This window comes from Anticarsia gemmatalis, chromosome 16 (assembly GCF_050436995.1).
Source record: "Anticarsia gemmatalis isolate Benzon Research Colony breed Stoneville strain chromosome 16, ilAntGemm2 primary, whole genome shotgun sequence".
Taxonomy (NCBI): domain Eukaryota; kingdom Metazoa; phylum Arthropoda; class Insecta; order Lepidoptera; family Erebidae; genus Anticarsia; species Anticarsia gemmatalis.
This window is the reverse complement of record NC_134760.1, coordinates 8,761,712-8,785,221: the sequence shown is the minus strand read 5'-3', so window position 1 is coordinate 8,785,221 and position 23,510 is coordinate 8,761,712. Positions and strand designations below refer to the sequence as shown.

At 35.1% G+C, this 23,510-nt stretch overlaps 1 protein-coding gene across 1 annotated transcript; it reads right to left on the bottom strand.

Moving 5' to 3' along the window:
• Window positions 1–18,708: 18,708 nt before the first annotated feature.
• insb (insensible) lies at window positions 18,709–19,766 on the bottom strand. The gene has a single exon (XM_076124198.1). It carries the CDS (start codon window positions 19,475–19,477, stop codon window positions 19,031–19,033), a length of 447 nt encoding a protein of 148 aa, XP_075980313.1. The 5' UTR covers window positions 19,478–19,766; the 3' UTR covers window positions 18,709–19,030.
• Window positions 19,767–23,510: the final 3,744 nt, after the last annotated feature.

Genomic DNA, 23,510 nt, shown 5'->3' with positions numbered 1-23,510 from the left:
ATTATTTTATTTCCTTGTATCTTGATAGTAAAAGTCACTTTTAAGGCTTTATTTATGCTAACTTTTTAATTATAATTTTGACGGCCAGAATTTTTTGGGTTTATGTAAACAGGGTTCAATCCTGAGGGACGAATTTACTTAAAAACTCTTTGGTATTTGATAAGTATGGTATTGTACTACTAGAGGGCAGTAGCCTTATAATGACAGGTAACCAACATGAGATAGATGCGTATGCGACGATTTTCGGTAAAAGACCGGTATTATATTTTGATTATATTTAATTACGAAAACTAGCACTCAGTAGCGATTATCAACAGTTGGTACTAGCGAGCGCTTAACCATTTAAATACACTTATGCCCAGTTTCTGAGTACATTCAGTGGCAGTTTACCTCTTCAACTGCGTTTAAACTCATATAAAAAAACGCTATAGAATAGATAAACTATCGCTAAATGTACCTCAGAAACCAAGGGTTAAAGAAAAAAGTTGCTGCAACTAACGTAAGCGCTGATCAGTTTTTCTTACAAGATTTGGACAGCCGATTTTCGACTGTCGATAGTGGTTGGAAATCGGCCCGGTATACCTATACACCTAAGCCAGAGAGATAAATAAAGTATTTTTAGCCTATGTAATAATTATGTGTTTGCTTATAATATTACGAATTAGTCTTACGAAGAAGTTAACGCTTTTATCATCATTATTTATTATAGTATAATACTTTATAACGTGATAAAGTAATGTTTTAATTGTTTTATTGTAATAAATTGCTGCAAGATTAGATTGAACAAATACAGCGAAGATAATTGTAGTCTTTAACAAATAAAAGTTATTATTACAATTGTTATCTGTTTAGATGTTACTTCAATGACATTGAATACATGTTATGTAAAAGAAAAATGTTTTTGAATGTTTCGTGTTTTTCATGTTTTCCTCCGTTTGTTTTTTTACGGCTGTGTCGTGGATCTATCGGGGAAAAATATTGACGAGTATTTTTTCTTGCTTTTACTACTGCTTTTTTTGTTGAATTTTTTGAAGAAAATAATATTTTAGAATATCACGAGACTCGTTGCAGATTTTTGGACTGCTAAGTCTGTCAGACGCGATATCAGGATCGAATTTTGTTATCGGCCATAACCAAGCTTGTAACTGCAATTGGTGAGACCTTGAGACCACAACGCTGGTCAAGTGCGGGTTGGGGACTTTGTATGCCCTCAAGACTTGTGATAAACTATTTTTAACTATAGCCTATTAAATCCGGTTTCCCATCCGGTTTAAAAAACACACCGCGTCTCGCGTTCTAACATTCTGCCAGTTATAAACAGAAAAGATCAAAGTTTAGTAAACAAGTAGTGTGTTACCGTCGTAGTACAGTCACGGGTCAAAATATACATCCAATGTTACATTTTGATATTTATTATTATTAGTAAAATAGAAGAATCAATTTGGTTTATATTTTGCTAGGTATAATGGCTTCAATATGTTTTTTCAAAAGTTGTGGTATGGTTAAATGAAGGAGTACATTTTTTATCTCAGTATGCTGTAGAAGTAATATTATTTGATACGAAAGTCTGTCTGTTTGACTGTTGCGCTTTTATAGCTAAACCAATCGAATAGTGCAGCATGGAGAATTGTTGATACTTAAATATCCGGGATCAAACATGGGATTTATAGAGACGGATCCCCATGTGTTTAAATAGTATACAGTATGCACGCGGGCGATCAGGTAAGTACGTAATATTGGATTTAGCAATATGGCAGTTTAAATACTTTTTTGCTAGTACCTGTACGTATTACCGTTTACAAGTTAGTGATATGAGTCACCTCGACGCAGAATAGTGACCGACTGACTCACTACAAGTGGAGGACACTAAGAACATAAACAGACAGTGTAAACAGATTTTAATTAAAACATTAGTTTTAATAACTATGTGGGTTTTCCTATTTATTTTGGCTATGAGACATGTCGAGAATAAATTTTAATTAGTTAATTATCTACATCTAATTATGCAGATTTTTGAGTAGGTACACTTATAGACGACAAACGACAACGCTCGTGGCTTAGTTGCCAACAGCCGCGGATGGATCTCTGAGGTTAAGCTACGCTTGCCGAGGTTGTTCTGTGGATGGGAGACCATCTAATACGTACCGAGAAAAGCTTGCCTAACGATGACACGTATAGACATTATTTTATATTTTAGAAACGATATTTTAATTTCCAACACGCCTTTGGGTGGAGTGGTGGCTCAGGGGATTAGACCTTCCTTTATTCTGCTAGAAGACCACAGAGATTGTTGCGCGACAAAATAAATTATTTAGACTCAATACTGTTCGTATGAAGTTAAATGCGTTTATTTCTATGGTTTAAGTCTAGTTATAGCTTAGAATAATTGTTAAAATTGCGATATATGTTTAAATAAAATCTGTCAACTAAGTGTTGCTTTCATTTGACTGGCTTCTTTACAACTGTAACTAAAGTGCGATACTCGGGTCGAAAAAAAACAAAGTTTTGTTATGAGTCGTGATAGGTCGATGAACCTCCTTGTCTTTTAGCTAAATATAAAATCTATTTATAACTAAGTGTAGGTACAAAAATACGTACTAAAAATACCTTCGCTTGATCTCCGAGACTCGATTCTTATATTTAGGTATACACTTTGATTAGCTGAATCAAAATCTATTTTATTTAGGGACTATTATTTTTTGCCTCATACGAAAATGTTTAAAGACTTGGTACTTCTATTGCTAGTCTCTTCGTGACAGCTTCCATGGATGGTTAGAGCGGTCCTTGTATAGTTAATTGAGATTTGAATCTCGTACGATATAAACACTTTTGTGATAAACAGGCAGACAATATTGCATTTTGTTTTTGCCTATGTTTTTGCCAAGTCAAGTAAAAGGTAACAAATATAATTCCCAATACAGAAATAAAATTACGGAAGTCTCCTTTTTTGAAATAGTACAATAGTATTTAGTCGTAATAACTGAAGCGCATAGATCAAATAACAATAAAAAAACCTGGCAGTAAGATCACATGACGACGCAAGTCACAAGACTTTGGTCACATGCTCGCTGTACCTCAAGGTGGTCACATGTGGGTCCAAATATAATCACATGATTTACTTTCACTAAGTAAATATAAGAACATTGAATATGGGGCTGATGGACTTGTACGTTTCTTGTTAGCGTTGCTTGGATATAAACTAAAGCCCGTTTCTATCCTAAGTTTAAAGCATAGGTCTCTTCGTAGATTTAGTGTAGTCTTTAAGGTCGGGACTGTTTCGTTCATGGACGTTCATTACGTATAGTTTTCGTACTTTAAACTCGTACCATACGCGTTTTAGGCAACCTCATGTCAAAATCGTTCAAGCCACCCGAAGCTCTTACATGGTTTTGGCGTTTCTTACGACCGCAAGCGGCAATTTCATCCTATGTTTTACCGTACTAATTTCTTGAAGAAGAGTTATTAATGTTTCAACCCAAAACAAGTTTAGTCCACGTTAACCAAGTACGAGAATATGGTGCGAGGCATTAGTCGAAGAAGAATTTTCCAATAAGATTGCAGCAGCAGTTGCAATTGCTGTTATTAGACTCATTCTCCACGTACTAACATACACAGGCACATACCTAATACCTGAATTAAAACAAGAATAAAATCGCGATCAATTTTTGAGCTATCAGCTAGCCAATAACTATCATAAAGTTCAGACGAGTAAAACTTCAATTGGAAATACAAGGTTCAAATTCACGTTACGAACTGCTGAAACTAAAGGCCATCTAATTGGACTTCGTCTTATTCCCCGGCATCGAAACTTCGAGACTTCTAGTTTTAGACCGAATGAAGCTAATAAGTTAATCACCTTAGTTTTAATAGTTCCAAGTTATAATCTGCTAGCTCGCTTAATAACTGACCAATTAGTTGACTACTATTTGGTATTAGTTAAATACTAAGATCTAATAGGTATCTAGTTTTCAACACACATAGATACACTACATCTTGCCTGTTATACCCAACTCGCGTTTCGCCATTATAGTTTTATACTAACACAATATCTTTCAACTAATAATATAATTACTTATGCGACTCGACACCCATTCATATCTTCATCCCTTCATCACGCTTAACTGTGGAATTTTGAAAAACAAACATGCCATCCTTGAATTCATTTAAATCAGTTGAAAGGTTTAGTCGTGAGAACCTGTCAGACAAGCAGATATTCTCATTTGTGCTACAAGAACGCCCCGTGTAACCTGCGCCGAAACGTCAGGTATTTCAAAGTAAAATGCGTGTTCGCGATAGTTTCCAGATCCTATTATTAAACACCAACCTTGTCCGTGGGTCTTTAGTCCATCCATGACCAAGGCCACACTTAGAGACCGCTCCCTAAAGACAAAGGTAACAGATAAACAGACAATATGAAGCAATACATAGATAGAGCAAGTGATTAGCCCTTACGATTAGTTAGATAACGTAATTTGATGACAAGACTAAAGTATATTTTTATTACAATACATTTCATAATTGAATGAAAGATTCGTTTGTTTATAAGCGCAGTGGTTAAGAAGCCGCTTTGATAAAAAATAAAAACCTATTAATGTCCCACTTGCTGGGCAAGGGTCTCCCCCTGTAGTTAGGGAGGGGTTAGGCCTTGGGCCCATCACGCTGGCCAAGTGCGGGTTGAGGACTTTGCGTGCCCTCAATAAATGTATTAAACAAATTTTAGGCATGCAAGCCTAGGTTTCCTCGCGACGTTTTCCGTCACCGTTGAGCATGTGATAATTATTTCTAATACACACATAACTTTGAAACGTCATTGGTGTGTTGCCTCGGGTTCAAACCTGCGACCACTTGAGTGGGAGGTACAATGCAAAATACGTAGTAGATTTTCTTTACACACGTAATACATATTTGCATAATATGCCTCTGCGGATAGTGTATATCACTATTGATTACGACATGTCCGGTTTGATTCCTGAATCTGATTTCTCTCCGATTACTTTAATTTGTATTGAAACGCTTTAAACAGCATACTAGTATTAAAATACGCGGTTAGTCACTACTACTATGACCTACTACATGGAACCAACCTTACAACAAAGAAAACTAGAACGTACTACTGACTAGTGACACTGTACATAAAATATAAGACGCGTGTTATTACAAAGAAAAATAAACAACTACAATAATAATAAATCATCTTTCAAACAAAATTACGAGTCGAAAGTTCCCATTCATACGTAGAATCGATTCAAACAAACTGGACGATGAGTCACCCTCATCTGTGTAGAGAAAGGGTTGGGGTGACCCTGACAATGAAAGGGTGGAAATAAATCATTCACTGACGAAATAATCGCTTGCTACGAGAATTGACCACGTGCCAATGTTTTTAAATTTTATGTTCGATAGTATCGAAGTCGTATCGCACAAATGTCAAAATTTTGTAAGTTTTAAATAAAAAAAACGATACTATATAAATACGTCAGTCCTTTTCATATGCACTAGATGCGTTTATCAACAGAACTTTTTTTGTGATTTATGATGATACCTTTTGTATATGGTCTGTGGTCACACTGTATGCTCATAATGGTTTTATAGGTTTTCTAAGGAAGGATTAACTCTTGTTAATTATTTAAACTCAAATAATTACGGCTGCAAAAGTTGATGCATGATGAATTCTAAAAATAAATATTTCTTTCTCTGTCTTAAATTCTAAGAAACCTTTGCCCTGTACGTATTCAATTTAAAAAAACAAAACTATAAATAACTAAAAGGAGCATTACTCAATTTTAAGCATAATAATATTATACTGTCAAGAAAAATATTTGTGTTTGAAATAGTCACGCTAACTTTATTTCGGTATTCACAGAATTCTTCTGTTAACTCGAAAAGATAAAATTAGTCACTATCTAATTGCAAATATAACAGTCAACGTCAATGCACAAATTACGCGTTTCAGAAGTATTTACCTCTCAATTACTATTAATACTATACAATACTATTAAATATAATATAACCTTAAGTACTAACAAATAAGAACGTTTCTAACGCAATAATGACAGAGACACCGGCAAACTTCTTTGAAATGCTCTGTTTGCGGCAATAAAATTGTACAATGTCATCAGAATGTCAAATTTAAGTAAAATGTATTGGAAAGAGACAACACGATTAAACACTAGAGGATAAAAGAGACAAAACTACATCTTTATCTTCCATTCCCTCTGGAGTAGTAAAGCTCATACAAATTGGTGTCGGTTTCCAGTCAAACTGAATGCAGCCAGTATCCGTTTTGCATTCAAAGACTGCCACAGAGGGAATGTTCGTTTTCATGGATGAACTACAAGACTGATAAAAGCGGACTTACCATCCAACACAAAAACAAAGAAAATAGATGCAGGAATTCAAAAATAAAAGACAGGCGGTATTGTAATTGAACACAAACTATTACCGACATTGATCTAAAATCGCAAAACTACAATTCCTATAGTAAAACGACAAAAGAAATGAAAGCAATTTACGAATCTATCACAAATCCGCAAAGAATGAACTTCAAAAATGCTACCGTAAACCCTGTTGTGAAATTCGTTGCGTTATCATTCATTTTTTAAACCGGAGTACGTTTCATACCAGTTTAGAGCGGATCGGGCCGGCTCGCCACATGTCGGGGTAAATCACACAAATGGGGCCAGCCGGCTAGCAGATGCACCCCTAAATACACCCCGCCGAGCTAAAATGAACCATAAATCCGTACACAAAAGCCGGATTTCGAACGAAAAGTCGATATTCGATGGTTCGAAAAAAAAGGTGGTCTTGAATGACTCTGGCGGTCTTTCCCCGGCATTTTGTCGACAGTTCGTGTGCGATTGAAAGCTCCGTGTAGTGTGTGTGTGTTTTTTTCCGTAATTTCAAAGGTGTAATCGTAAGGTTTGCGCAAGACATCGCCGAGGGGCGCCGGTGCAGCAAGGTGCTTGTTTTTTCTTCGGAGTCCTATAACAAGTGAGTCATTGTGTGTTAGTGACATGTGGTGGTTCGATCAACAGCTGATATTTCGTTGAGGAAACACGTCCGCTGTCCATACAATCCAGTTTCAAATCAGCGTTGTTTTCGTTTCCATTGAGTTATTGGAATTTTAGTTTCGAGTGCTCCTTTATTATGTCATATGACTATTGATTTCAGTTGACTAATACTATTATGCAAAAGCGAACTTTATAGTGATAGTTTTAAAGTTGAAATTCGCGTCGGACGCTAGTATTATGAAAGTACAAACATGAAATTTCGAACTTCCCTTTAAAACCGGCAACATCCGGCGGGTTGTGAACGAAAAATTATCTCTTACACATAAAACTACTTACCGAACGAACGGGCGAAGCTTTGAACGATGCTAGAGCTTTATTTAACTTGATTTAACCAACGGGGAATATCCCGAAGTAATTATTTCTGTTGTAGTTGCACTGGAAACAAAGGATAGTGGAAAATGCTTTGTAAATCTCCCTGAACAAGTTCTATTAGCAGATTCTTTTTCATTAAATATTTACTTTTGTATTGTGTTAGGTTTAAGGATTTGCTTTTTATTTTGTTCTTAGAAAATCCTTGCAGACAAGGATTGTTATGAATTTGTAAATAGTAATTAGTTGTAATTAATAAATTATGGAATTTTAAAAATACATTTCTATTCAGGACTTAAAGTTTTGTCTATAATAAAACTAATGCTTGATAAATAAACAAGTAACCAGCAAACAAACGATTTTGACGAGTAAAAATACATAACTATGGTAACAGTGTACCGACTTTAACATAACACAATACAACTATAAAGTAATAAAGTAAATATATGTATCTACAACAAATCCTTACATAGAATATAAATAATTACAAGGTCTTGAAAACAAAAAGCAAAGCTTAATAAAGATACACTCATGGTGTTAAAAGCAAACGGTTTTAATCTCTCAATCACAGCCTCTCTGTACACAGTACAGCTATATCTTCAGCAATATGAATGCATGGCTGAAATCCGATTAAGCTACACCTAGCACGCAGGGAAGTCTCACCTTGCTAAGACATAGATTTCCCTCGGGTGCTATAGTTAACCGAAGTACTATTTGTCCTTAGCCAATATAGTTTCTACCTAAATGTATATTGTGTAGTACGAAATCGATGATTTTTAAAAGTGTTTAGATACCTTCTATCATAATAAAATATTTTAAAGATTCCTTAAAATGTAAGCTACCTTTTTATAAAGTATATCTCTACCGTTAGCTTTATTAATATTTAGATTGGTGTAATTGTAAATGCTTTTTGTATGCGCCCGCATATTACTTGACTATAATAAAAAAATATTAAAAACTTAGGGTGTTACATACTAAAGTATTCCAATGACAATAAAAATACAATTAACACTACAGTTTTAATACAATATTGGACTCCATCGGATGACAATTAAAAAAAAAGACACTTTCAGTAATCAATTAACAGCCCTACCCGAAACGCTACTTAAAGTCTCCTGCAACGAACATACAATCAGCAAACTTTTCCATCTTAGTTAGTGACCCGAAGCAAGCTAGCATCGTACATATTAATTTATTATCTTCCTTCCACCTACGTTTACCAAACACAGTGCCCGTTATTGATTGCAGAATGATACCCGATACGGACAACGTTGCTGTCAAAGGGCACGTCTTGAAACCAGCGAAGATCTCAGCCCATGAATACCACAAAGCCTTACTGAGCTTGCTACTGCATAAAGGAAGCCTGACTGAAGCATTCACGGAAGAACAAATCAGAATGCTTAAGGAATACGCTTATAGAGGCTCTGATATAAGATATAGATCTACGACGGAATAGTATATTGTAGTTTATGATGTGCAGATGTTGCCATAAATCTTCGTGAAGTAACTTAATAACTTCAAATTGTATGACAAATCTTGTCTACAAAATAAATTGTATCGGGTCAATTATAATGATAATATTAGGTCGAGGAAAAAGTCATTTCGCAATTATGTATGAACTTGTAATAAAATCTTTTTTCTACACAAAAAAGCTTGATATTTGGGTACCTCACGAGCTCACTGAAAGAAACCTAATGAGCTGTGTACTCATTTGTGATTCTTGAAGCCAAAGAGATTTTAAGTTCATACATACTATAATGCGAAAAGATTTTCCCCCCGACCTAATATTTATTACTGTACTGTTTACCTAATTGTTGACAGAATTCTACACGTGGACCTTCTAATTGGGCAATTGTTTATAATTTCACCGGTACACTTGTACTGTAGTCTCTTTAATAGCATAAATATTATCGTAAAGAGTAATCGTTACAATGTAACGAAATTAGACCGCATTTTTTAAACCAAACACAAAACTCAAGAGTGACAAATTAGACAACATGTTCTTTTTATTATAATTCAAATGTACAATTAATATGTAAGTAATTGAAAATGTTATAATTTGAAAATTGTAACATGTTGCAGATGAAAAGGTATATAATAGACATTTTTCTCCTCAAATCGTTTAAACGATTAAAACTAATTCGTCAACAATTAGAAGGTCACTATTCTAAAGCAATACATTAAAGAAAAGTTAATTTCAAAAGTAGTTATCGGAATGAGATTAAAAAGTATGGAAAAAAACCGTTGTTCCCAGTTGTATGAATGTGAACTGACGGCTACAGTAATGTAATTTAACTTGAGTTGTATTTGATTGAAGCTCGAATATAGATTGCGTATTATCGGTTTTGGCTTCCAGGTCAGGTAAAGTGTTATTGGTTTTTTATATTTACTTTGTGAAGTTTGATTAAGTACATGATAGATAAACAAAGCCACATATATTTCAATTAAAAAAATAAATGTCTATGTAACTTAAATATCTACGGACTGCGAACTGCTAACTGCAAACCGCAAGCGTAATAGTATTGTTTATGCAAGCAACAGTATTGAATTATGTGATTGTAATTGATCACGTTTACTTATTAACCTTCATATAAAATTGTGCAGTTTGTAGTTTGCGGTTGCAGTTTGCAGTCTTCATTTGGAAAGTTCCAGTTACTTTGAGGAGATTCATAATGTTGTGAATGATGTCTTAAATCAGATGTAGTTTTAATTCTTTGCATAATATAAATTTATTTTAGTCAAACATTGTAACCAAAAATCTAGCAAATAAGAAATTTTATAGATGTTTAATATTATTTTATTACAAGTGCAATTAGCAGATCTGTAACTGAACCAAATATCTTGAGATTAATATAGATGTATTTATTTTGTAAGCTATTTACCTACCCTTTAATTTTATAAGTCTTATAAAATACTCAACACCTTTAATAAGAATTAATTTTTCATTCATCAATAAATGAAATAAGCACAAGTTTATTTTTTTAAATATCCAATATGGAACAAATCCTTAATTCATTGATGTTAATAATCAGAACTATTGAGTACCGAGTTTGATATTTAAAATGTACTACAAAAATAGTTTCTAGGACTTCCTCTAGAGGCGCTGATCAGATTTTCATACAACATTTTTCGATAGTTAGCCGGTGGTCGATATTCTATCGTAGTAGAAAATCGGGCTTCTGTTGAGGGTCAGCGGGACTAAATAAAAATTGTAAACATAACGCATTCTATTTTAGTTGGTACAGAACGGACTTACTCCTCTTTGCATCTAAATTAATTCACCACCCGTGACCATGAAATAAGATCTGTGGGATTTGTTTGAAAGGGTTTTAACTCACATACTTAAATGCAAATTGTAATAAAATCGCGTTCATCAATCAATGACCACAATGTTGTGATATGATTTACGGATGAGCTCATAATAATGTGTAGTATATAAGTTGGTATGCAGTTAAAAAGTATTTTAATACTTTTAGGTATTTAAACTTTCATATACTATTATTACATCAATTCATTATTTTATAAATACGCTATAAAACCAATATGACAATACTACGGCAATAAATATCTATCTCAACATCAAACTACGATCAGTATAAATCAATCGGCACATTGATAACTAAACAACACATCCATTAACAATGAAATAAATTGTAACAACAGTAATTAAATTTGATATACACTGTAATTAAAATCAGCATTGATTGCCGCATTTCATGTTTTATTTGTACCACGGGTTTTGTCCGCGGGTGATTCTCGTTTGGACGTTTATATTTATGTGTATACTGAATTAGAACAAAGAGGAGTGTAATAGTTAAAGTTAAAAACGTGAAAATTTAATCTTTTAACAAATCATTGAGATAACTTAAGACTTTGTAGACTTAAGTATGTGACTAAGCTTAGGTAATTTAAAGTGTGGTAGTAATTTCAAAATCAATGTCATTGATATGTGGTACTACACTAAGGTTACCGTAGCTAGTAAATAGGTCTAAATACTAATTCACAGTACACAGTACCAAGGGATGATGGTTTGATGCCAACTAAGAGTATAAAAAATAGGAATATCGGTACACGGGGAAGAAAATCGGCGAACACGTAAAATTGTATTACTGTATAGTAAAACTTAGAACCTTTCATGAAGTAAGTTATAAAGTCGTTGACAGTGAAGAAGTCTGGAATGTTATGTATTTTCGCAAGTATGTTTCGTGTGCTATAAGAATCTCAAATAGTCGAAAAATTTATCTGAACGTAAAATTTATTAGAATGTTGCTTTACCACTAGATACGGCAGGCTAAAAATATCATCATCGGTGTTTTACAGAAGTGAGCTAAACCGTTGCTAGGCAACCGTGAGCCGCAGCTATCGGAAAATTCTGGAGAGTTCCAGGAAAACAGCTCATATTCTAAATTGCAGGATGCTGAACGCTCGCTAAATATGCTGAAATTAGTTTCAGATGTACTTCAGTGCGGGTTTAATTTTGTCTGTTGTGTTTTGGTATTAAATAACTTAGTACTATAAATATAAATACCGGGGAAAAGACCTATTGAGATTATATTTTATAAGTTCAATGAACTTAGCCGACAATTTCGTACTGCAAGCAAGACACAGGTATGTATGGTACCTGTGTGTGTTGAGATTGAAATGAATTATTTAAAACATATTTATGCAACCTCATTGCCAACAAATTCAGATTTTGGTTCAAATAAAAAAAAAAACTATATTTTATTGATTAGCATTAATAATCTTATCCTCCCTTATTTAAACTTCCTACAAACATTTCGGCCAAAACGGACTTAATAATTTAATTATTAAATCCTAGCAAAAGCCTTTCAAAGCTTTTAAAAGTAAGAAAGACATATTAAAGTAGCGATAGCAACAAAGTAATAAATCGTACAATACCACGTTCTATCAATACCCTCAGCATCCAACAAGTAAAGACGTTGTCAAGGAAACCTCTTGACATTTAAGTGCGAGTATCTAAAAATGCTAGACGCTGGGAAATCGATTCGAAGCCTCACAGGTAAGTTTCTTAGAAATCAGTTGAGACAGCTCTCACAAAGAACTTCATAGAATTACGACGGAACGATTAAATTAGGAATTGACGCTTTCGTTATTAGATATAATAAGTACTTATAGAAAATATTCATACAAATACATGCTAATAAAGAAGTGATGGTACAAAGACGAGACTTAGTTGCTATGGAGATAAATCGAAAGTACACACAATAAGGAAAAGAATTCATAAAGATGGAACGAAGAGAGATATTTAAATAAAATTGGCAATTAGAAATCATAAAGAGTTATAAGAGAGTAAAATTTAAAGTATATTCAGTATTCTCTTAGTAATACATAGAATCACGCTGGTCAAAGTTATCATCTTTAGATAACTTCATTAATGTCGACCCACGTCCGGTCCACGACTTCTTCCGCTTAAATAGATTTTCCAAGGTAAGAAGTTTCTAAGTTAAAAAGTATACGTGTAGCAAATTTCACGAAAATCCGTTTAGTAGTTTTCGCGTAACGGAGTGACAAACATACAATTACAAATAAACATACTTTCGCTTACATAATAATATAATACAAATCTTGTAACACAGCGGCTACTCTAATTAATCAAATATTTCTATCTATCTCTTCCTACTTGGGTACAATTCGCACGCCTTACTCCGCTTCTTCGAGCGAAATATTCCCGCCAACATTTTGCCGCTGGCTCGAGTAAAATAGATGCACTTAGACTTAATACTGTTGAGACGTGTACTCAATCATATTTTCTTGCGTTACTGCCTTGTTGTGTATTATTATGGAAGCGTTTGAGCGTATGTGAAGAGGTTTTTATTGCTTAGAATACCTCAGAGATTATCGAGTCTGTTTTTTTTATTTTTTTAGCTACTTACTTGGCTAAAGAAACTAAACTAAGCTAAACAGAGACTAAGCAGACTAAGCAGAGACTAAGCATATGTACATCATACCTGTCGTTTATTTTGTTTCTCTTTAACAGCATCATTCTTATAATAATTAAGGGTTGGTGTCCTACTTTGCGTTATTTTAGTTTCGGCAACTTACATTGCATGCGTCAAATGAATGAACTCAAGTCGGATGAGATGGTTTCAAAAAGAAAGGAAAAGTTTTCTATTTTCAAAGAAGTCTTAATCTCAAATCCATTTCTAAACAAAAGAAGAAGCAAGAACCAACAGCAATAAAGATTATTCTAATACCACGTTTTACTCAGAACCGTACTTCTGCATCAACTCGAAGTTTAATCTTCAATCTCTAAGTAAACTGGTCAGGTTTCGCCCCGGTTATCGGGAAAATTTCCCCGGAACTACCGACGACGCTCGAGCTCTCCCGACCGTGCTTTTGATAAACATCTACTAGATCTTATACCTACAGCAGATGCAGCGAGATTTTATATCCGCTGGGATAAATGCGATTTAAATTAGATTCACTGCTGCTTGTAGGAAATACCCTTACATATCGAGATAATATGCTTAGAAAGAAATGTTTAGGTTATATGACCAAATTCAGAATTAGCTTTTTACAAGTATTAGGTCGGGGAAAAAGTCTTTTCTCATTATAGTATGTATAAAATCTTTTCTCTATAAACAAAGCTCGATATTTGGGTACCTCTCGAGCTCACTGAAAAACCTAATGAACCGTGTACTCATTTGTGATTCTTGAAGCCAAAGAGATTTTATTACAAGTTCATACATACTATAATTCGAAAAGACTTTTTCCCCGACCTAATAAGTATCTATTTGAAATGTCCTCACTACTACGCCTTAAAAACAAGTGGGTTTTCAAATCTTAGGTGCGTAGGTCTGAGAATCGGCCAACATCTATGTTTCATACCCCTTGGTGATACGAGTTGTCCACCGTAAACATTTGAAAAAAACCTTACATGGCAAAACATCGTTTGCCAGGTCAGCTAGTATTGCATAAAACCATCGTTATCACAAAACACAGTTTTACCCTGCGGTCAATGCACGGCAACTACTCAACATAATTAGTACGGAATCATAAAACTGGTTGGAATACAGAGAGATTTTCAAAAATCCCATGGGATTCGGAATGACGGGAAAAACGAACGAGCTCGGATAGGACACCGGCTTTGTGCACCATAGAGATTATTGTGTAACGAGCAGGTAAGGTAATGATATTTGAGTGTTTTCATCTTTGCTAGAATAATAATATTGAACGAGTTAAGCCACACGGCTGCACTCGCGTGTTAATTGAGAAAGAAAGTGACCTGTGTTCGGCCCTGGGCCTTTAACTTATTTTGGTTTCCGTAGATGAGCTGTAAAAGTGTAACAAGAGACGGACAGACGGACTGGATTTAAGCCTACAGAAGTCTAAAACACTGCCTATTTTGACGAATTTTCCAATAGTTTTCACGGGTTTCAAAGTTTTAAGTTACCGTACACACAACAATTTGAAACATTTATTTTCTGAGTAATTAATGAATGAAGAGATCTGTAAGAGCCTCTTTCACGAGTAATGGATAAGTGTCGGATAAACTATCCGATAGATAAAGTGTCAGCAAGACATTTGAAAACAACTGTTACTCGTATAATTTCACCAGAAAAGCCGCAGAAAAACCGTTGCTAAAACTACTAAGTTTTCACATCATTCGTAAAACAACACCTTTATAAAACTAGAAATTACAGGCCGAAAATATAGACATAAAGCACACGTATTGTCTAATTTAAGGCTTATTCGGTCCAACTGAAATGTTATGTCTGGCTTTAGTTACCTCTCTCGAATGTTATTTGTTTTGTCTATTAGCCATCGTACGAATCAGGTTAGAGGGAATTAAAGCTCAGGAAATCTTCCATTTTAGGTAGAAACTGTTCTGAATGTAATGCTAGGATTATTTTGTTAATACACTTTCGTTGTTAGTCTGAATATTTCGTGAAGGTGGATTGTGTTCTTAGTTGGTATTAAAGCGGACTGGACTCGCCTTTATTTAACCCCAATCTAAGATTAGTAGCGCGATTTCATACGTTACTATAGAATAGTAAGCGTTTGTAATCTATTCCTGCGGAAAACAGTAGTATTTATTATTTAGTTTTTCTTTCAAAAATAATCTTGTTTGTTACTCATTTTATGCAGAGTTAACGCCAGTCCCTATGATTTCTGAAACCTTCTTTTGCTTCTTAATTCCACCTAGCTACTGTTACCAAACACCTATATTATTTAAGGACATTATCGATAAGAACTTTGTTAAAATGTCATTCTTTTTTCATTTCCAAACTAACTTTATTCTATTAAAATATGCTCATGTCAAAGTCCTGTAGAAATATACCTGTATTACGGTCCTCAACAAGGTCCTTTAGATTCTTCCATATTCATATAAACTTGCAAATTATTCTAAGAAAAACTTGTCTTAAAGAAACACGTGCTTTAATTAGTAGCGGAGATTTGAATAAGGGGGATGTACACTGAAGGAAAATATATAGGTATATGAGGTATTCATTACGTTCGCTCAGCTGTTTCCCAACTATTCATTAAGTGAATAGCCGGCTTTATACAAATGTATGTTTTGTAATAAAATTTATTTGAAGGTTTCTAATGAGCGGAATGTTTCGGAGATACTATTTTCATGTATGAAACGTTGGCGACGTGAATTACGATTTTCCGGTTATATTTAGAATTACTTAATTTTTCACACTTATGTCTGGCACGTGAATGTTCGCGTGTATGTACAATTTCACATGTTAATGAAATATAACGTAAGACAATAGTTTTATTAACATTTTCTCCAAACATAGTACAATACGTTTTATAATTTTTAAACAAAGCTGGAGGAAAGTGCAGTGTTATTATTATTTTTTAAATCTGTAGAATGATTAGTAAATTAACGATACGTAATAATGTTACGTCTTTTTCGCGCTTTCGCTTGACATTATTTACTAGACCACTGCACAAATTGAGTCTTTTCCATGGAACTGATATTGTTAATGGATAAACGTGGGTGTACTTGATACACCTCTGCATACACCTTCGATTATAAAAGGCGACACGTTTGTTTGATAATATAGAGTGATCACGAAAGGTCAAGCATTAGAGTCATCTATCAATTTATTTAAGTACCTATATCGGGGTCGCCCTTACTAATAAGGTTGCATATCATATTTCCCGTGAACGCCGACGGCGTCCCAACTCTATAACTCATAGGTATAACAGAATTGCAACATAAGGGTTTACTTTAAAATATAAGATGTGAGAATAAGTTGTCAGATGTATCTATCCAAACCATTTCTGATCATAAATATAAGGTGTAGATACCTACTCAATTAATTCTTTCGTTCTTTAAATGTTACTAACACATTTTAAAACTACAATACAACATAGATTGCACTAACAAACAAGTAAGATTGGTCAGTTTCAGTTCAACGCAAAAAAATATTAGCTATTTCATGTATTTCTTACCCTGTCTTATTCAAACAGAAATTTCTTCCGAGCTGTGACGATACTGCATGCCCTCTGTATGTCTAAAACTAAGTAAATGATAGAGTCAACGAACAATAATGTTTCTCAAATTTCATTCCGAAGAGAGACCTAACTGATAATGACATTATTATTATCGATGGACACAAAAAAAATCTATTACAAATATTTTGTATGAAGTTACGAAATAAAAGATATTTTGAATATGAGTATGAATTCAAAATTACTTAAATTTACAAGACTTGAAACTTTAAATGACTGAATGAAAAAACTACAAATCCATGAAAATCTATGAAATTTAAAGAAATACTGAGGCACATGAAATAACTTTATCCCTAAACCACTATTGGTAAATGTATATATTTCCTTCTAAAATGTATAATTTTGAATCTAAATATAACCTTTTATAAAACTTGAGTTGCATAAGTACAGCTTGCAAGGAAGTATTGACAAAGTTTGAGAGCCCGACTAACAAGTAAGAACACTTAATACACCGTTGCCTCTCAAAGCTACGAACTTTGAGTAATGAGAACTCTGTTACGAGTATGATTAGTTCTTAGTACTTGCTACTGTAACTAGAACCAGGAAATATTCCTTTTTGATTGATATTATAGGTGTATAAGCTTATGCCCGCGATTTCGGCGTGTTTTCTGACTTAGTCCAGAATTTTTATAGACTTTCATCACCCATTTTATCCCTTAAAGGGTAGAATTGATCAAAATCCTTTCTTTAACGTATGCCTACGTCATAATATCTACCTGCTTGCCGAATTTCAGTACGATCCGGCCAGTGAGTCAGTCATTTATGAGTTATAAATATTTAGATTTAACAAAGACTGGTACTTTAAAATATGATAAGATCTTACGAGTACTTCCTATGAAATGAAACTGACATTTTATTTGTTTTGACATAAATAACTATTTTTTATTTATAAAAGAGTAATTCTCAATAATAAGAAGTATTTTGCAACCAAAGATGACGTCTATATAACTATGAATCCAGAACTTATATTTGATATTGTGTTTTATCAAATCAAATATTGCTAATACTTGTACCGTACTTTGATAATAAGAGAATCTGTTAAAACTGGATTTCAGGATTGATAAAGTATCTGATTGGACTCTATTACACTCTACTTAAGTTTTCTTTATACTTACTTTAATTTAATAATTGTGATGGAAACATAATATCGTTTTATTGTATGGTTTGTTAACGAAAATTTTCCTCCTTTGCTTTTGTTAAATACAAAGACCAAAGACTGTATGTCGAATATCTGTAGTAGAATAATTCTGATTTCTTTGTTTTATTTCTCTATCTAAAGTGTCACCTTACCTAACTGCCTACTGCCTAACTCCTTACTATTGTTATTTGCATATACTAACCAATATAAGTCCTTAAACTTTATATATCCGTCTAATATTTAACTAAAGCTGTATTCTCATTTTATTCAAGTGATAAGAGTATATGCATTGCAATTTACAGTAAACTTTCAATATCTACTTATTCGTGCCTTTAGTTTCAATATATGAGCTCGCTCTTGCGTTAGATTGCAATGAAAGAAGCAAAAGGGGAAGCTTAGTTAACGGGTCCACGTCAACTTAAGCTTTTCCTGAGGGAATCAATCGCAAGCCAATTATTTTAATGTTCTATTAAGTGTTTTATTTTATTTGTATCAGAAACTGCTTTTAAGAAATTACAGCCAATGTTTATGAATTATTTAATTGTAGAAATTGTAAACTAGTATACTTTAGCGTTACAAAAACTAGAAAAGATCTTATTAGAATCGAATCTATTAAAATACTTACTTGAATTTTTTAGAAATAATATCTTTAAATATTCAACAAAAGAAAACAAAAAGGGGCCACAAATAAAGCACAACACATTGATAATTGGACGATTTTATTTAATCGTTACATACATCGATAGAATAATTTGCTTAACAAATATAATCCGTAAACTTTGACTAGAAATTATGACTAGACTCCCTGACGGGCCACCTGTTGCTTTAAAACGTAGAATGTATTAAGTGTCTTTAGCCTTACACACACCAGAGCCCGGTACAGAAAGATAGAAACAACACCGAATAGAAAACTTCGCGAATGCACAGGTTCAAACTAACACTGGGTGAAGGTGTCCGAAACGAAGAGCAGGGACAGAGTGAGGGTTTAGTTTCTTGTTCTTGGGGGCTCCGGGCCCAGCAACACTCAGGCGGTCGCCAGCTCCCCGATCCCCTGCAGCAGGCGCGAGCGCAGACGAGCGAACACCGGGTGCTGCACCGGGATCCCACGCATGTGCAGGAAGCGAAGAGTCTCCTGAGCGCACACCAGGAAGCCGAGCTGCTCCGGGTCCATGTCCACCGGCACTGAATCCAGCAGAGGGTCGTCGTTCTCGTCGTCCTCGTTCCTGTAGCGGAAGTACTCGTTGTCGTCGTCCGGAGTCTGGTTGACACTGAACGGCAGAGTGTTTTCAAACTCCACGGAACAAATGCGGCCGAAAAGACGTTTCAGCGCCTGCCTCTTCTCAGAATTCTCCGAATCATTCATTAGCGGCTCGCTCCTCGAACGCTTGCGAATGCGTTGACGCTTCACGCGTCGGTCAGCGTTGTCGTCACGCTTGCGCTTGGAAGTCATTATCAGTTTACCCGCCGGCATCGGGATGCAAACTGCGAATGGGCTATGCACAGGGAATTGAAGGGCTCCGCGATTACACCGGCGACTCTATCCTTGTCACGCGAGAGGGATGCGCGCGCGTGCGAGCGGGACGGCGACGCCAGCTGCAGCGGGAACAGCTGGGCGAGCAGATGCAGGGCGCGCGGGGCACGCACGCTTTGTTTGATAAAGTTTATTCGGGGAAATAAAACTGTTAGCCGCGATTGCGCGGGCCGCGGGGGTGAGGGTGGCGCGCGGGGGCGAGTGGACCAGCCCGGCCGGCAGCTGCGACGCATCTGCCGCGTTCACCTGAGCCACTACTACGTGCCTCGTCTCAAGGTGCCGACGACGTGTAATTAAGCTCCAGATCGCCTCGAACGTAAACAAAACAATAGATACGTCTAACGGTCTAACAGGCGTAATCAATGTCCTCCGAGCCTCTATTGTTTGATGTTCGTGTTAGTTAGTTTCGGATCGGTAATTATTCCAGTACATAACTTGTTTACATAAACGTCTTAGGTAACGCAAGGAGCTTCAATGTACGTTCTCTCTAAGAATGTAATTAGGTGTTAACAAAAGAAAAATAACATTTGAATCAAAACACTTCAAATAGAATGTATCACAAAGTAAAAAGTATAGCCGAGCACTGTATCTGTATTTACGAGCTAAAGCCGGCGAGTGATATAATAAGTGGCTTTTATCCTCGCAAAAACATTGAAATATAGACGTGACGTAAATGGAACTGAAAAATGAAACAGTTTCGAAGCTCATCGTTTTACGGACAGTTCATACGATTGTAAATATATAGGTATCTATGTAAAATGTAAAAATCAATACTCAGGTTTATGTACTACCGGGAAACGAGCTGTCGGCCACGTTCTATATAACAGATGTGTGGTACAGAGAGTATGTAGTTGTGAACGTATGAACGTACATAGCAGGTACCGTCGGCGTATGAGATTCCCGATAATCCGCTTCAAAGTCGCTGCCTGCTCCGTCGTCTCAAAATAAAGGCGAGTTTCCATTGTGTGTGCATGCAAGTTGCAAGATGCACAGGCAACTTACACAATGGAAACTTGAGTGGATGCCAACCGTGTACACTTGCACATAGCTCGCTTGCTCGCATCGCCGGGTGTCGCTTCCAAACTATGCTAACGATTTGTTGAGCCCGTACACACCGGCTTTTCAGACTAAAATACTTGCAGGTTCAACAAAGGATTATTTCTGAAGGTGCATTCTTTTTGTCAAAGAAAACGGATGACTTGTTGCATGTCTGGAAGTCTTTTTATAATGAAATACCGGAGTGAAAAGCGGGAAACAGGTTCGTTATGTTCTATGTTTTTTTTTTGTTAGAGTCTTGTTGTTAAACGTATTACATGCAAATATTTATCTGAAAGAAAAAAACAGGTCACATTACTAAAAAATGTTTTCTTCCGACCATTTATTTATCACCTAATAATGTTAACTCTCCCATATAAAATAAAAGGCTCCTGTTAAAAACGGCTTCATGTAGCTAGTAAAATGGATGGATTACGAACCCACGACCTTTCGATTGAGGACGCTTTAGCTGGTCTAGTACCGCTTCTGAATCAAAGTTACAATTAGAAATTAAAATCACTACCACAAAATGGCCCATTAATCTGTACAAAGATTCCGTATAGGAGAATGCCAAGCTAAAATAAAGCGATAACAACGTATTACTATTACAAATGAAAATCTTTCTTTGTTTGATACCGTACAAAGAGTTTATAGCAATATGAGACTTATAGGAACGTTAAGGATTATCGATGGAAGGACTAGTAAGTATACGCTGAACAAAAGCCAGCTGTTTTATATAAAAATGCACGGCAATGGCTCATTTTCTTTGTTATTGCGACTGTAGTTTATTACGATTTTTAATTATATATCAATCCTTCCTACTTAGGACCAAGTTCGCAGGTTATGGATAAGTACCAGATAACGTATCTGCTAGATAAAGTTGCTTTCTTTAAAGGTATGGAAACTAATGTCAAATTATATTTGCTGTATATGTTGACATTGTAAATTATAAAGTTTGTGATGATAGATTTGTAATTTGAGTTGTTAGATGACATTTTTAACTCGGGATAGCTCCACGCGGACGAATTCGCTTGCAGTCAGCATAATCACATAGTATTTTGCTATCTCAGGTTAAAATTTAAACGATTCGAGCGTTAGATACTGGAAAAAACTGAACTAGGAAATTAGTCTAAAAGTAATTGTAAAGAAAATCGGGTGCTTTAAGACAGTTGTCAGTTAAACTTTGAAGTGAGACGGCAAATATTCAGGGTGATTTGACCAAGAAACGACCCTAAAGATTTGAAAAAATTGAATGTATTGGGTTTGTAAGGTACATTGTACAGGCCGAGTGGGGGTCAGACAAGGCCTTTGTGTCGCCCCGACTTGAGATTATCTGTCGCGGTGTAAAAAGTACAAGCATAATAATGTAGTGAGCAATTGTACGGGAAAATAGGGACAGGCATAATAAATGATCGAGTATAATACTGCTTGCTTGTTTAAATGCATTAATATTAAGTCGGGGAAAAAGTCTTTTCGCATTATAGTATGTATGAACTTGTAATAAAATCTTTTCTCTACACAAAAAAGCTCGATATTTGGGTACCTCACGAGCTCACTGAAAGAAACCTAATGAACCGTGTACTCATTTGTGATTCTTGAAGCCAAAGATATTTTATTACAAGTTCATACATACTATAATGCGAAAAGACTTTTTCTCCGACCCAATATGTAATATTTTATATTTGATAATAAAAACGTCTATTTGTATAGGTATAATTTTTTATTAAAAAAAACTGAAATTAGATTACTTACAGTTTAAGCTTATACATATTCAATTCCGTAATTGTAAGTACTTTAACAAGCATTAATTTAGAGCGTTTTTAAATAAAACAAGAGTGGGCGGAAAACGTCTGCGGCAGGTTTAATAAAGGCAAATGAAGCAAAACAGAAGAAATAAGCTTTCAAATTATGATGTTTTTTTGTGACGCAATGTGATTCCATCTAACATATTCATTACCTCCGTAACATTGTCATAGATCTAAAGTTTTATTGTTTTGTCTACTTTCTTTTTCATTTCAAGTCTTATACAATAGACAATAACCACGAAAGAATTTAACCACCTTAAATAAAAAGCTTAAAAGTCTGAAATAGAAGTAGCGAAATCAAAATCGAATCATTCATATAGGTCTAATGTTCACACTTATGATAGTCAATTACTGAATCTACCACTAGCTCGGAAAGGGGGTAAAACGAGCCTAAACTACAGGATGCATTAGGTTTCGGACTAAGCCTAACACTCTAATCCGAATGAAAATAGACTTCGAAACCCGGTACTCTGCTACATAAATCACGTGAGAACGAAAAATTGCATCAAGAATTGAATAATTGCATCTGTCTAGGACTTTTCAGGTTAGTGTAACTGTACAATTCTGAGGGCTATACTGTATCTCAGTCGACAACTGTTCGATAGGAACTTTTTTGTTCAATGCTTGTTTTCTAAAATGATGATGAATGTTATGTTATGTAAAAGCTGTAATGTACTGCACTGGGGCATATTAGAATATGACCCAGTAGCAGTATGCGTATTGTGTATCGCAGTTGACAGCTATAGTTCAACAACTTAGTGGAGAGCGCTTGTATGCAAAATTTTGAACATCAGTGATCCGCAGGCTTGGGCAGCTAACCATGGCCTTTTTGATTCTGCTACTTTATTTTTTAAATACATGAAATTGTTAATTATAATCAAGATTAATCGCGAACACCAAGGCTTTCTTCTAAGTTGACAGACTATAGCTGTCAACTGCGATATACAATACGCATACTGGTTCATATAATGGGTCCGGGTATTAACGCGTCACCCTATTAGCATCAAGCGGGTTAGCCCTTCGACACACAGTGATATATAGCCATGTACTACGATGAACGGGCTATGTATGCGCTAAGCCTTTAAGACAATGGCCTGTGTCAATATGTACATATGTACATAATTGCGATTGAG